This window comes from Brassica napus, chromosome C8 (assembly GCF_020379485.1).
Source record: "Brassica napus cultivar Da-Ae chromosome C8, Da-Ae, whole genome shotgun sequence".
NCBI classification, from domain to species: Eukaryota; Viridiplantae; Streptophyta; class Magnoliopsida; order Brassicales; family Brassicaceae; genus Brassica; species Brassica napus.
The window spans coordinates 2343195-2357575 of record NC_063451.1 but is presented as its reverse complement, the minus strand read 5'-3'; the positions used below and the strand labels follow the sequence as shown (position 1 = coordinate 2357575).

General features: G+C 38.5%; 4 protein-coding genes and 1 long non-coding RNA gene across 5 annotated transcripts; 4 read left to right on the top strand and 1 right to left on the bottom strand.

The window, feature by feature from the left end:
- Positions 1 to 737: 737 nt before the first annotated feature.
- LOC106362208 (probable protein phosphatase 2C 4) lies at positions 738 to 3316 on the bottom strand. Its single transcript, XM_048765651.1, has 4 exons — positions 1830 to 3316; positions 1620 to 1733; positions 1263 to 1527; positions 738 to 1166 (listed from the first exon to the last, which is right to left on the bottom strand). Exons 1-4 carry the CDS (start codon positions 3087 to 3089, stop codon positions 1051 to 1053), a joined length of 1755 nt encoding a protein of 584 aa, XP_048621608.1. The 5' UTR covers positions 3090 to 3316; the 3' UTR covers positions 738 to 1050.
- Positions 3317 to 4899: 1583 nt separating this feature from the next.
- On the top strand, positions 4900 to 7525 carry LOC106407679 (protein TRM32). The gene is made up of 4 exons (XM_022705790.2): positions 4900 to 5480; positions 5670 to 5818; positions 5907 to 6812; positions 6899 to 7525. The coding sequence occupies exons 2-4, from the start codon at positions 5689 to 5691 to the stop codon at positions 7399 to 7401; spliced, it is 1539 nt and encodes a 512-aa protein (XP_022561511.1). The 5' UTR covers positions 4900 to 5480; positions 5670 to 5688; the 3' UTR covers positions 7402 to 7525.
- Positions 7526 to 8134: 609 nt separating this feature from the next.
- On the top strand, positions 8135 to 10494 carry LOC106407724 (probable GTP-binding protein OBGM, mitochondrial). The gene is made up of 5 exons (XM_013848598.3): positions 8135 to 8523; positions 8605 to 8713; positions 8986 to 9068; positions 9149 to 9211; positions 9296 to 10494. The coding sequence occupies exons 1-5, from the start codon at positions 8386 to 8388 to the stop codon at positions 10373 to 10375; spliced, it is 1473 nt and encodes a 490-aa protein (XP_013704052.2). The 5' UTR covers positions 8135 to 8385; the 3' UTR covers positions 10376 to 10494.
- Positions 10495 to 10987: 493 nt separating this feature from the next.
- On the top strand, positions 10988 to 11892 carry LOC106409003. Its single transcript, XR_001281903.3, has 2 exons — positions 10988 to 11423; positions 11551 to 11892. It is a non-coding gene; the product is annotated as an uncharacterized LOC106409003 (long non-coding RNA).
- A 2081-nt stretch (positions 11893 to 13973) lies between these two features.
- Positions 13974 to 14381, top strand: LOC106410286 (RING-H2 finger protein ATL39-like). The gene has a single exon (XM_013850783.3). The coding sequence runs from the start codon at positions 13974 to 13976 to the stop codon at positions 14379 to 14381; it is 408 nt and encodes a 135-aa protein (XP_013706237.2).

Below are 14381 nucleotides of genomic sequence, written 5' to 3'. Positions count from 1 at the left end.
TTGGAAGCATTCGTGTCAATTCGATCTTTAGCCACCTAGATATTCGGTGACTCGGATATCCGAAATGTTTTAAAATTTTAAAGAATATCCGATGATCCGTAAATAAAATAAAATTTTAAAAATAATTGAAATTTTTAATAATAACATTTTATTACAAAAATAAAACATTATTTAACTTTTTAAATTCTAGTTCCTAATATAATAAATTTAATTCATAAAAATATTGTAAAGCTGATATAAAGTATAATATATATAATTCTTTGCATATATGTGTATATATATATGCATATAACAGATCGAATTAGATATATGTTCCTAAAAATATTGGTATTTGTGATTTGCTTCTTTTTTGGATATTGTATTTTAGTATTTGATTTGTTTCGTAGAGTTACAGATATCTATATTTTTTTGTTCAAATCAAAACGGATAACGAATCGAATCAAAATTTATGAATATTTTGCTCAACTTTATCCGTAAACAATAAAAATAATATATATATAGTTTAGCTTTTGATTCGTTATCTATTTTTATTCGAACCTAAAAATCCAGAGTTTTATTGGAACCATGTACGTGAGTTTTATATTAAAAAAAAATCGCAAAGTACATAATGAACACATTTATGAATATAGTGTGAACATGTTAGCATATTTATTATCAAATTATTGTGAGATTGCGACGTGTCTATTATAGTGTGAATGCATTATTACAATGATTTTTTTTAATATATAAAGGATAAGTGAAATAAATGTTAGAAAAATTGAATAACTTCTCTTGAACCACAAACTGCTACTCAATACATATCTCATACTAACAATTAACCAACAACCTCTTTCAATTCCTTCATTTACTTCTTTCGTCACATACAGTTAGCAGTTGCAAGCAACTTAACAATTCAAAGAATCAAATCTTAGACCACTAATCTAAGACAACTATAATCTTCTGATCACCTATGAGTTGCCAAAACTTTTTTTTTTCTTTTTATTAACATTATACATCATTGAGAGACTACACCAATCTTCTTTGTGTATGTAAGCTGATTGGGACTTGTTTTTACACACAAGATCTCCACATTCTTCCTTCTAAAGAGATCACTACTATTGAAACGTCATCGTGGTACCGTCTCCGTTCTCCTTGTGGTATCTCCAGCAGTTCATGGAAATCTATACCTACAATTATTAAAACAATATCAATTAGGACAAAGTTGGTTAACTAAAACAGATGTTCGAACAGAAACACAATGTAAGAAACCTTCATCACCATACCAGCTTTCTTAGCAGCTCTGAACAGAAGCTCTTGGACAAGGTGCTGAGCTGGATCCCCTTCAGGCTGCAATGTGATGAAGAGCTCAACCTCTGAAACCGCTTCTTCGTTTGTGAAGTATTGGTAGAGACCATCCGATGATAGTATTAAAAACTGGTCCTTGGAGCCTAATCTATGATGGTAGAGAGACGGTAAGCAGTTGATGTATGGAGACTCCCCTTTGTAATCAATTTGGAACATCTCTAGAAGCGCATTGTTCCATTTAGGCTGCAAAATATAACATAACCAAAGCAATAAAATTTTGAGATCACCACTTAGCCAATCTCATGAACATAGAGATGATGAATAATAATTATTACCTGTTTTAGGAAACCAGCACCAAATGCTCTTGTCACCTTCAAGGAGCCTTTAACTCGTTCATTCGTCACCGCGCTAGCATCATCCGGATGCTCGTTTCTGATTCTTTCAATCTCCTAAAGAACCATAAAGAACATCACACAATCGATACCATTTTGAAACACCAAGATTTAGATGCATTGAGCAACGAATGCCATTGTTCGTTCATTTACCTCTTCTACATTTGTGCTGTGATCAACAGTGAGCTGAGAAGCTGATAAACCTGGATCTCCCTCACAACCTTTTATCATTGTTTCTTCGTTGATCCGTTCCAATCTCTGACCAAGCACAGCTCTACTATCGCCAACATTCATCACATAAACATCTTCACCTTTCATAAGCATCACCAGAACACAAGAACCCATCAAAGCTAGCTCAGGATTCTCCTCCAGCATCTTATCAGCAGTGTCTAGATACGCTTCTTCCGTCTTCCTCAAAGCTTCCGACAATGCATGTAGTACTTCGTTATGGTCCGTTAACCGATCCGACCCGGACCCGGTTCTATGTTTGATCTGTTCCTTTAATCGACGGTCAAGATCTTGCTTTTCCTGATCCCACTCACATCTCCACCGTCGCTCACAATGATTATGTGGACCGTTCCATAACAACAAGTCTTTGAGCTCCCGGTGAAGCGTAGGATAAAGATGAGAGAGAAGATAATCAGGCGCATCTGGACCGTTGAACCCGTCGTATATTCCCACGAACAGCCAACCGTGCTCCTCCGAAACGACGACGTGTACTCGATCCTCGCCGGCTTTTCCTTGGGCCCACTGAAGACTCTGGCTTTCCACCGAAACGTCATCGTTTGAAGTCCCTTCTTTAAGATTCTTCTCTGTCCTGATCGGAGCAACGACCGAGTTTTGCCGTCGAGAAACCGTCTTCGAGATTGCTCCACGGAGTATCCGAACCAAAGACCTTCTTTTCGACCCGACCCGTAACGCTAAACCATGAGAGAAGCTACGCTGGAAGTGATGATCGGAGCTCGGGTTATCAATCCCGTCCCCGTCGTCGTCAAGCGAGCCCGACATGAAACCTCTCTCGATGGGACCCGAAAGGAACCCTCTTTCGATCGGATCATCGCCGGAGCTTCTGGGGATGGGCTGGAGAGGGATAGAAGGAAACGACGTCGTGCTCTCGAACGCGGCTGCTCTGTCGACGTGGCCGTACGGGTCGTAGAGAGAAGTTGAGAGGGGAGTCGCGGTGTTGGCGCTGACGGAGGCGCCGGAGATTGTACGGAACACGGTGGTGGTGGTCTCTTCGAGCTCTGAGTGGACTTTTGAGGAAGTGGTTAGAGTTTGGTCGGGTCTGACGTAGCAGAAGGAGTGGCCTAGACCTTCGTCTAGAGGATCAGGAAGCTGAAAGGTTATGTCTTTTTGTCGGAAACGTTCTCTGCCTGTGAAACATGTGCTCAGTTTTGTCACTCCGTTACCCATCAAGAAAAGTTGCAATATAAAAAAGCTCAATTCAAAATATTCTAGGAAAATTTAAACTGTTATTACAATTGAAGTTGCTCATTCATTGCAGAGAAGAAAGAGAGAGATAGAGAGTTGACTTATGTGATAGATAAAATGATTTTAGTATATAAGTATCAGGGACGAATATATATAAAAAAAATATAAGAGATACTATTCGGGTTGTCTGAAAAATTTGAGAAGGAAAATAAAAGATTTTTTTTGTCAACAGAAGCAGATTAAAAAAAGTCTAACAAAGCAAGAAGCGTTGACTAAAGAGTCGTAAACTCGCGCTTACACGCGCTTGTTCTAGTGGCCGTATGAAGAGAAGTCGATGACGGAGTCTTTCCTCGTGTGTGTGAGCAAAGAAAGATCAAACACGTTTGTTTAGTTGAATTTTGTTCTTTTTTTGTACGATTTTCTCTTCATATGATATTTTAAATTATATTTGCATAGTAATCTTTTTTTTATCTAAATATTAATCCGAATTTTCAATAGTAATTTCACTTCCACACACATAACGTTTCTATACACATATAAACGAAAAAGAAACAGTAAATTGCAAAGGAAAACATGGCGAGTTATTTGAAAATACACGCCTCAGATCGTGCATGGGCTTACACGTGAACTTCCATTGCAAGTAAAATGCACGTATGAGACTTCCTTATGAGTCCTTACAAACTTAGCTGCGGAAAATTAGGAAAGGCTGATTCAGGAAAGTATCTTATGGGCTAAAAGACATTTGTATGCAACAAAACTCTACAAAGTCAAAAGAGCCACAAATTCACATTGCCATCGCCGTTGGATCATCGTGATATTGACGATCAGATGAGCTAAGAGACTACCACGTGCGAAACCACCACTGAGGCGTCGTGTTCTTCAATATCTCGTCAACTTGCATAATTCCTCTCCCCCCCCCCCCCCACCCCCACCATTCTCCCTCTCATACGTCATTGATATTGCAAGAATTTATAATCTAAAAAAAATGTATTCTAATGCCTATTAGTTCATTTTGGTGAGTTTGGTGGCATACTTTGGTTGTGAAAATTGTGAATATTACTATTTTTAATCACGCCGGTCCAATTAAAGTCACTAACGTCGTATTCTTTTTACGTTTTGTTTAAGATTTAATTTGAGACTCCACTTCTTTTGCTTTAAGTAAACATCTAAACAACAAATTAATATGCATCGTTTGGTGGCAACTTGTTAACGAAAACAACTACGCCAATGGTCAATAACGTTATTATGTTTCCACTTGAATATTAAGCAGTAGAAGTCTTCTTCCATTCGGTTAAATACGAAAGCGTGACTAGGGTTTTGATTTTCCCGGTCAACCTTGGCTTTCACGTCAATCCTGGCTTACATACATCCGTTACTCAAAATTATTTTAGTAACATATAGTTGATCACGATTAGACATGCTCATCTGCTAACTAAAAATCCATTCTAGTTGGACTGTGCCTATTATATATATGAAGTTAGATATACAACATCCTATAAACATTTGACAGGAATTAACAATGTAGGAAAAAGTCTAAGCAGCCAAAAGGATAGCCTACTTCCCGTAAAATAGTATTATCTAACAATTTGCCACAAACACTCATCTTACTTTGTTGGTGAGCATACTATACCAGCGCAAGTGGTTTCTATCTTATAGAAATCACAAAATTCTAGAAACTTAAACTACATTCAAACTAGCTAGTCTTATTTTGAATTTTAAACTCTTTGACCAACTAAACTAGTTAATACTATAAAGTTAATTCTGTAAAACAAACTAATACTTTGCATGTAAAAATCCAATAGTGTGATTTAATATTTTTTTTAAAACATCATATAAAACAAAGAACGGATATTGTATACTAAATAATTTATTTTAATAAAATAATAATATTGAAAGTTTTGAGAAAGTTTTCTTAAGAATAACTAAGATAAGACTGAATTGAAGTAAACTTCATAAATATCAACATTTAATTTAACATTTAATAAACTGTTTCTCAACATTGTATATATTTATGGAGCTTTTAATTAACTAATTAATCATAAGTTGGAAAATACTAGGAACGTATACATGTATTTATTTCTGGTGGCGTGTGAGCGTTATATATATGAAACAGACATTTGACGATTTTCTACCGGTAGACCGGGCCATCCTTGGCAGGTAAAGTTAGAACCACATAGAAGAAAGAAAAGTCTTCACGGTCTTCATCGTTTTCCTTCTTCTTTTTCCAGACACCTTCCGCTGCATCATTTAAAAGCACTCTTCAGTTTTGTAATGAGTTAAGCAATAACAGTAGCTAATAATCTCTCTGGCCCGAGGCTAGAGCATATTGCTTAGTCTTCTCTCGCAGCCAGCTTCCTTCCTCTTCTTGATCAGGTCAGCTTCTACGACATAAACTCTTTAACTGATTAGTCTTGTTTCTGAACGGTTTGATTCATTAAAACGGATCAAGAAAATGTTCTTTGATTTGAGATTTGACGGTTTCAGACAAGCTACTGAATCTGCTCTGACTTGTTTTATGTTTTTTTTTAATACGTCTCTGATGTTATACTCTTGTCTTCACAGGTAACTTAAAGGATTCCAAATGAGGAAACATTTGAAAAGCGAGAAATCAAGTCCAAGACATGGAAAATATAATCACAAATCTGGCTGGTTAGCTGGAATGCTTCATGTTCTTGACTTTCACAATTGGAGAACTAAGAACCGTCCAATCTGTAAGCACATCTCGTAAAATTGTTTTTATTACATTCTTGAAGTAATGAAAATAAAATTGTTGAATGATGGGTTACTCTGTTTCCATAGGTTGGAAGACCCCAAGAACTCATTCCTTGGTGCGTGAAGCTGATGAACAAGAACCATTTCTTGATTCTAAAAACGAAGATTCAAAGATTCCAAGTGTTGCTGCGGAGGATCCAACGAGACAACTGAAGAAGCTGATGACAACAAAGCAAGTAAACGAATACGTTGATTTTCTTGAAATCCTGAACAAGGAAGATGTTTTTGTCAATATACTAAAAGACCCAAACTCGGAGTTTGATAAGCAAGTGCAGATCAAGACTAGTCCAAGAGTTTTACCCAAGTCAGGCTCGTATCCTCTGTCTGGCTCTTCACGTCCCGCTAGAATTGAGCACAAGCAGAAAGAGAATTGGTATGCTCCAAAGCAGAACGCTGCCGTTTTGACTTTTAATGTTTCAACAGACGCTTCTGAGGAACATAAACCAATCGTACCTTCTCATGGCTCAGCTGTAATAAATGGATTCAGAAAAATCAAGAAGTTGCTCAAGAACACACTGAAAGACCGAAAGCAAATGAAGAAGAATGAGAAGTGTGTAGCAGTCTCAAAATATGATTCTGTGGAGAGATATTCTCTTCTCTTGGAACAGAGTTTTAGAGCAAGAGGTGGTGACTTGCGTTCCAAGAGTTTAAAACTTTCACATGAAGAGAAAGAGAGAGCTTTGAGAGATGAGAATAAACCACAATTCTTCAGACGTGTTTCGTCATTGTCAGGCCTTGAAGTTCTTGGTTCATTTCTGACCGAACTTCCCCGAGACAGTTCTGCAAGGAAATCTGTAGACCTAGATACTAACTTGGGACCAAAGAAATCTTTATTGTTACCAGAGACTCTGGTAAGGACAGAGAAGGAAGAAGAAAAAGATGAGGAGCAAGAGGAGAGAAGCCAAGAAGAAACAGAGACTTTAATCTCACCAGGTACGATCTTTACATAAATAATTCATGCTTTGATGGGAGAAAGATATGAAAATCTCAATTCTAATGCATGCTTGCTTGTTCTACAGGTTTAGGTTTAAACTCTCTAGAAAAAGAAGATGAAGATGTGTACTTCTGTTATGTAAAGAAGGTTCTAAAACTTTCAGGCTTCCTTGAAAACGAATACAAGGAAGTAAAATGGTACTCAGAGGAACAACCACTGGATCCATCACTACTCTACGAACTCAACATACAAGAACAAGAAGAAGTGAACAAAGAGCTTCTCTTTGATTTGGTTAACGAAGCAATCACCGAGACTCGCAACCAATCACACATATATTTCCCTAAAACATTGTCTTTTGCGTATCCAAAGGGGAAACGTTTTCTTGATGAGGTCTGGAGAAGAGTCGAGTGGAGCCTCTTAGGGTTAGGAGCTCAGGATAGTGATCGTTCATTGGATGATATTGTGGGAAGAGATTTTACAAAGGGTGATGGATGGATGAATCTTAGAGGTGAATCTGAATGGCTGACTCTTGAGCTAGAAGATCTGATTTTTGATGAAGTTTTAGATGAAATGCTCTGTGGTTATTAGTAGTTACAGTTACAAAGTTCTGTTGGAGTGATTCAGTTAGATCTTTTTCCTCTTTTGTTTTTTTTTAATATACATGTATATATGTTGAGTGATACATATTCAAGATGTCATGCAGTTTTGAGAAGTACAAGTGACTAGGCCTGAGCATTTGTAAAAACCGAATCTGAACTAAAAAAAAGAATTCAGAATTCATAAGAGAAAAAGACAAAAATAGCACTAAATCAAGTTTATGTTCCCAAACTAGCACTCAAGGTCAAAAGTCACAAAAATAGCACTTAATGTTTTATCAAAAGTCACAAATTTAGGGTTTACAGTTAAAGGGTGGGGTTTAGGATTTAGGGTTTAGGGTTTAGAGTTTAGGGTTTAGGGTTTAGATTTTAGGGTTTAGGGTTTAGGGTTTAGGGTCTAGAGTTTAGGGTTTATGGGTTAGGGTTTAGGGTTTAGAGTTTAGGGTTTAGGGTTTAGAGTTGAGAAATGAAGTTTTGGGGATAAGATTTCAAATTTTGAAAAATAAAAAAATTAAAATTTTCAAAGGATAAACTTAGAAATGTGCTATTTTGGTCATTTTAGTTTTTGAGTGCTATTTTGGAGATTTGCCCAATTCATAATCCGATCTAAAGTGTAAAAATATCTAAACGGATGGTATTTAATGTATTAGAGATTATTTTATCCGAATTCGATTCATGGATATCCGAAAACTCAAAAACTCCATTACGACTTGAACGGCCAAGCAAGTGAGTTTAAGATGATACATGTATTTAGTCTTTACCAATCATATTTGTTAACTCTTTCAGTTCATGGGTTTTGAAACTCATCTTATTGGGCCGTATCTGGTGGAAGCCCATAAGCTTAAACCCTTGGCTTCAGTCTCTGTTTTCTTCACCGACCACCACGGCGGCAACTCACCGATCGATCAAAGTCCCCCCGCTGCTTATCTCACCGTAACTATCTCCGTAGCTCGCCGGAGATCCATCAAGAAACAAAATGACGTGGCTGAGGCGGGCGGTTCCTCTCCGATACTTGACATCCAACCGAAGACTCCAAAATCCTCCATGGATGACATACCCTGCTGCCTTGTACTCAGATTCTACCGAGAAGAAAGGCAAAGTCACGCCTTTGCAGGTCAATTCATCATCTTTTCACTTCCTCAGCAGACAAAGACTCTCTCTTTTGCCTTCTTCTATTGACTTTGTGATTGTGCAGGAGACTAGAATGAGGGATAGGTTTACTCTGTACGCACGTGGCGGCGAAGGTGGCAGTGGCTGTTCTAGCCTCCGCCGGAGTCGTACCGATCGCTTCGGAAAACCTGATGGTAAGGAAACTTATCTCAAATCCGACAACACACTATGTTTCATTTTGGGGCTGTAATTTTTATAAAAAAAAATTTTTTTTATAAATTTGAAAAATTATATCTGTAATTTTCTTCAAAAATTTTGGGGATAGAGACGAATGTTTCGGATCTCTGTGTATTTAGAATTTAAATGTGGATGTGTCTGAAAAATGCCAACACGTTAGGTTTGAAAGGTTTAAACTTTTGATTGTTGAAAGAATTGTTGAATGTTAATGTAATTGGAGTTTGTTCAGGTGGAAATGGTGGGAGAGGAGGTGATGTGATATTAGAATGCACACACGCTGTTTGGGACTTCAGCGGATTACAACCTCATGTTGTAAGTTTATGTGTCTCTGTCTTATTCATGAATGTGTCTGATGGGAACTTGTCTTAGCCTTTTTATGAGTTTTTTTGCAGAAAGGTGGGAAAGCTGGACATGGAACTTCCAAGAACAGGATTGGTAACAGAGGAGAAGACAAGGTTCATTATTTATATATATCACTCACTAGTGTTCCTCTGCTTCTTTATTTTTATTCTTTTATAACTTATTTGTGTCTCCAACAGGTCCTGCAAGTCCCCATTGGGACAGTGATTCATCTACAAGAGGGTGAGCTTCCATCCCAGATCCAAGTCGGCTCTCCCAAGAGTTCGGATCCATGGGACCTTCCTGGCACACTTGTTGACGACCCTGCATCAGATGAAAACTCTGACGTCGATCAAGATTCTTCTGTTGAATCTGAATCCGAGGCAGAGAGTGTAGCATCAGCATTACATGTAGGCACGGAAGAGGAAACTGATTTTGAAGAAGGACAAGTCAGGTACAACGTTGCGGAACTAACAGAAGAAGGCCAGAGCATAATCATCGCACGTGGCGGCGAAGGAGGTTTAGGTAACATCTCCGCTACACGTTACTTAAGAGGCACCAAGTTCGCTAAAACCTCCACGTTGAGAACAATGGAAGGCTACTCTGACGATGATGATGGTAACGGTAATAGTAATGGTCAGCGCACGAGTATTAAATGCGGCTCCCTTGGTACAGAGTCTGTCTTGATACTAGAACTAAAAAGCATCGCCGACGTTGGCCTCGTCGGGATGCCAAACGCCGGGAAAAGCACGCTTCTAGGTGCGCTCTCGCGCGCCAAGCCCCGCGTAGGCCACTACGCGTTCACGACGCTGCGTCCCAACTTAGGAAACGTAAACTACGATGACTTCTCAGTCACGGTAGCTGACATTCCAGGGCTCATCAAAGGAGCGCATCGGAACAGAGGGCTAGGGCACAACTTCCTCCGCCACATCGAGCGGACCAAAGTGCTGGCTTACGTCGTGGACTTGGCCTCGGGGCTAGACGGCTGCGAAGGTGTGACGCCGTGGCAGCAGCTGAGGGATCTTGTGATGGAGCTTGAGTATCACGAAGAAGGGTTGTCTGATAGGTCGTCTTTGATCGTGGCGAACAAGATTGATGAGGATGGTGCGGATGAGAGGTTGGAGGAGCTTGAGAGGAGGGTGAGAGGAGTGAGGATCTTTCCGGTTTGTGCGGTTCTTGAAGAAGGTGTGGATGAGTTGAAAAATGGTTTGAAAATGCTTGTTAACGGTGATGGGGAGGGATCGGAGAGATTGAAGTTGGACAATATCTCTGTTGACTAGTTTAGTTTTTGTATCTCTTTTGAGTTATTACTATTTTTTGGAAATTATAGGCACATTATTACGTACGTTAATCCATTGCGCCACCATACATATAATATGATCTGGAGTTGCATATGTGATATGAACTTTCACTTTATCCAAATCAATCAATCATAATATTGATTAGTTGAAGAACGTAGACAAGTATCCTGGGTCATGGACGATCTAATAAGAGAAATAAAAAGTATTTTATATTTATGTATTGTCAAAATAAAAGGTATTTTCTCCACCAAAAAATTACTATGTCAGGAATGTGAAAGAGGCATGATTCATGCCTCTTATTTTGGTCGGCTGCCGTTTACAAATAAAATCGTATTTCTTTGTTGCGTATACGACTTTTTTCTTATTCCCAATAATTTGACGTGCTTCATATATTTTTGATACTCGTCGAACAAATCTAAGATAGTTGAAAAATAACTCAGTAGACAAGTAGGTGTTATATTGAATTGCAAAAAAAAAAAAAAAAAAAAAAAAAAAAAAAGGTTGGTGTTATTTCCTCAATATTTTTTTAAATGTTAATTCTTATTTTTATTTAGATGCTTAACTGCATCAAATGATGTATTATAGATGCAGATAAATTTAACAAGTTTAAAAGACAATATTTTAATTTAAGAAAATATTTATCAGATTCTCACTATAATAATTTAAGAATTTTGACAAAAAAAATGAAAAGACTACGAATTTGATGACTTTTCTTGGTTGAAATGCTTAATGCTCTGTGTGGTAGATAACTTCTCCCAAGAGAATTTATTGATTCTATCCATACACGAAATGACACGTGTGTGGTGGATACAAACACTGAATATTTCTCTCTTTTTTGGCATCTATATTTCTCTTCTTCTATAAATAGTGGCAGTTCCATATGTTCAAATTAACCACAGCAAATAAAAGCATCAAAAGAAGAAGACAAAAAACAAATTTCAAGTTTAAACCAAAGAGAAGTAAAAGAAGCAATGGCAGGTTCTAACTGTGGATGTGGTTCCGCTTGCAAATGTGGTGACTCTTGCAGGTAAACACTAGAACTTATCTTCTTTACCTTTACATGCATATATACGATGTGGTTGCTTAATTAGTCCTTAATTTCCATATCATATTAGTTATCAAAATCTCAATATTTTTGTGTGTGTCTGGTGAAGTTGCGAGAAGAACTACAATACGGAGTGCGATAACTGCAGCTGTGGATCAAACTGCAGCTGCGGCGACAGCTGCAGCTGTTGAAGGAGTTCTGGTGTAAATCACATGCATGCATGAAAACTGGGGGAAAAGTGTGTATGATGTTAAGAGATATGTGTGTGTGTTTGAATAAAGGTTTGGCATGATGTTGGCATGATGTTGCCTTGTTGCCTAATAGCTCTCTTAACCTTGACTTTTTCTCTATGTGTTTGGTGTTTATTGTGTAATGTTTTCATTTGTAACGTAAGAAAAAAAAAAATCTATTGACTTTGTGATTATTAAAATATTAAGATGTGTCTACGCTTCTTTCTCTCTATATTTAGAAAATAGGGTTAATTCAATTTATGACCATGCACAATCATTTCAATGACGATATGGTTATAAATACCATGGGTCAAGTATACTTCTTTTTCGTATTAGTGTTGCATTCCCAATAAATTAGTTCTGTTTAAATACGAAATTATAAAGAAATAATGAATTTGAAAACCAAATCAAATATAAGTAGCTAAACCAATTCGAAAACAGAACAAAATGCTAGCAAGATCATCATTGAGTATGCCAACTTCATTTGTAGTTAAACAAAAAGAGATTGGGTTTTTTTTTTTTTTTTTTTGAAACACAACTTTTTCATTAAACTTCAAATGATAAAGGGAATTGTCCATGCTCTTTGATTGAAAACATCAACTACAACAACATAAGATAACAAGGATAGATCTTCAAAAGAAGAAGATGACAGCGAACTCAAGATGGTGCTTGAATGCGTCAGTGTAGCCTTCCCGACATGGTCGGATAGCAGAGAGATAATCACCTTAAATTGTGACGTTAACATCCAATCCACACCTCGGAAACTCATCGAAACGAATCCCGCTGCATCTTCAGGCCCCGAACAGACCGCTCCACAAGATTGCAAGACGGTTATAGATATGGATAAACACCTCCATAGAATTGGAGGGAGATCACTCCTTAAAAAGGAGGCAAATGATGATAATGATGGTCCCGGTGAGCCCACCGGTAAATGAAAAGTTATGAAATAATCCAGTGAGCGCAAATTCGTTTCCGTAAAAACCTTGGTGAACCCACCAAAAATTTCCAGAAAATGGCCAAATAGACAAAGATCTCCCACTTCTCAGTGGGCTGTGAAACTGGGCTGAGAATGTTACAATTAAAAACTGATGGGCTTATGAAACCCATAACCAACCTTTGTTGGCCCACCTCAGCGTAGAGGATTGAGATGACGCTCCGGTGAAACAGACGAACGGCGATGTGAGAGCAACGATGTGCGGACGGCCGAGCTGAGTCCAGTGAAGGGAGGAGCGCCGGTTCCGTCCTCCTGTCCGGTGGATACGGGGTCAAGAATCGTGGAAGAGGTCGTCTAGGGTTAAAGCTTTCACCACGGGACTGCTTCAACGAAAGATTCTGGCTTGCGATACGTGGAGTTGGTGGCAGATCTGACCGGTAAAAACCAGATCCGTAGCGACGAACGATTCTCTCCCCAAAATGGGGTTGATAATCGCCGGTGGGAAGCTTGGCGTTAGTGGTAGGAGGATATGTTGATACACGGCGTTTGCGAAAGATGAAGGATGCGGTGGAAGAGGATGACAGGGGAACCCCCAAGAACGGTCGGATCTGGTGACACCAAACCCGTAAAAGAGCAGCCAAACGCTGTAATTTTCGACAATAACCATTCTCCGCGAAGAAACGTCGACAGAAGTTACGGTGGTGGCCAAAGAGACGACAAACACAGAGGAAACGTGGAAGAAACGAGGAGTAGAACAACCAAGAGTGAGGGAGGTTCGACCCCGGCGGTTTGAGATCCCACCGGCGTCAAGAAACGATGATTTCAGAGTTGTCTCGATTCTCGTGTCAGAAAGGACTAGGGCGAACTCGATTTTTTGTTCATCTCTAAATGATTATAATACAAAAAGAGATTGGGCTAACCATTAAAAAAATAGGAATTAAAGACAAGTCCAACATGTACTAGTTATGGGATTATATAGAAACTATTAACACGTATTTTTACAAAAAAAAAAAAACTACTAACACGTTTTGATGTTGAGACATGAGGAATGGCCTTGTCGGCCCAAGTTCTAAGCCTGATGCAAGAGGATGGTTCTATGGGTAAATCTTATCTGCTTCCTAATATAACCCCAAGTGTTTAAAATAGCCTTAAATATCAAATTTGATGGATGAAGAAACAGATTATCTTCTAGATTAGGATAATTGATAACGTTCGGATTAACCAAAAATTAAACTGTGCATGATTTGGATTAAATTGAGTAAATTGTTTATAAAAAAATCTGTTTTCATAAGATCTATTTATTTATCACAGAAAATCTTCTTTAATCTTCACGGAGGACACAGAACGGATTCTGAACACCATCAAGAAATGGATATAAGTTGTTGCGGTGATTACTCTGATGCTTCCCCGGTGGAGAAAATGGCAACCGAGAGCGAATGGTTCGCATTGAGGCTTCTATGCGTCGTCGTCTTCTTCTTCAGCTCTGTTTTATTATTGTGTTACTTCCTATACCCGAAACTGCCGAAGGCGGCAGCCGGAGATGAGGAATCCGGTGAGCCGCTTCCACCGGCGATGATACTCGGGAAGATAGGCGGCGGCGGGATCACGACGGATGTTTGCGTGATTTGTTTGGAGGAGTTTAGGAGAAACGACGCCGTTAGGGTTTTGGTGACATGCAGGCACGTGTTTCACGTTCAATGTATAGATTCTTGGTGTTTGTATAAGTTGGCATGTCCGGTTTGCAGAGCTCCTTTCCGGTTACTTGGTGAATGGTAA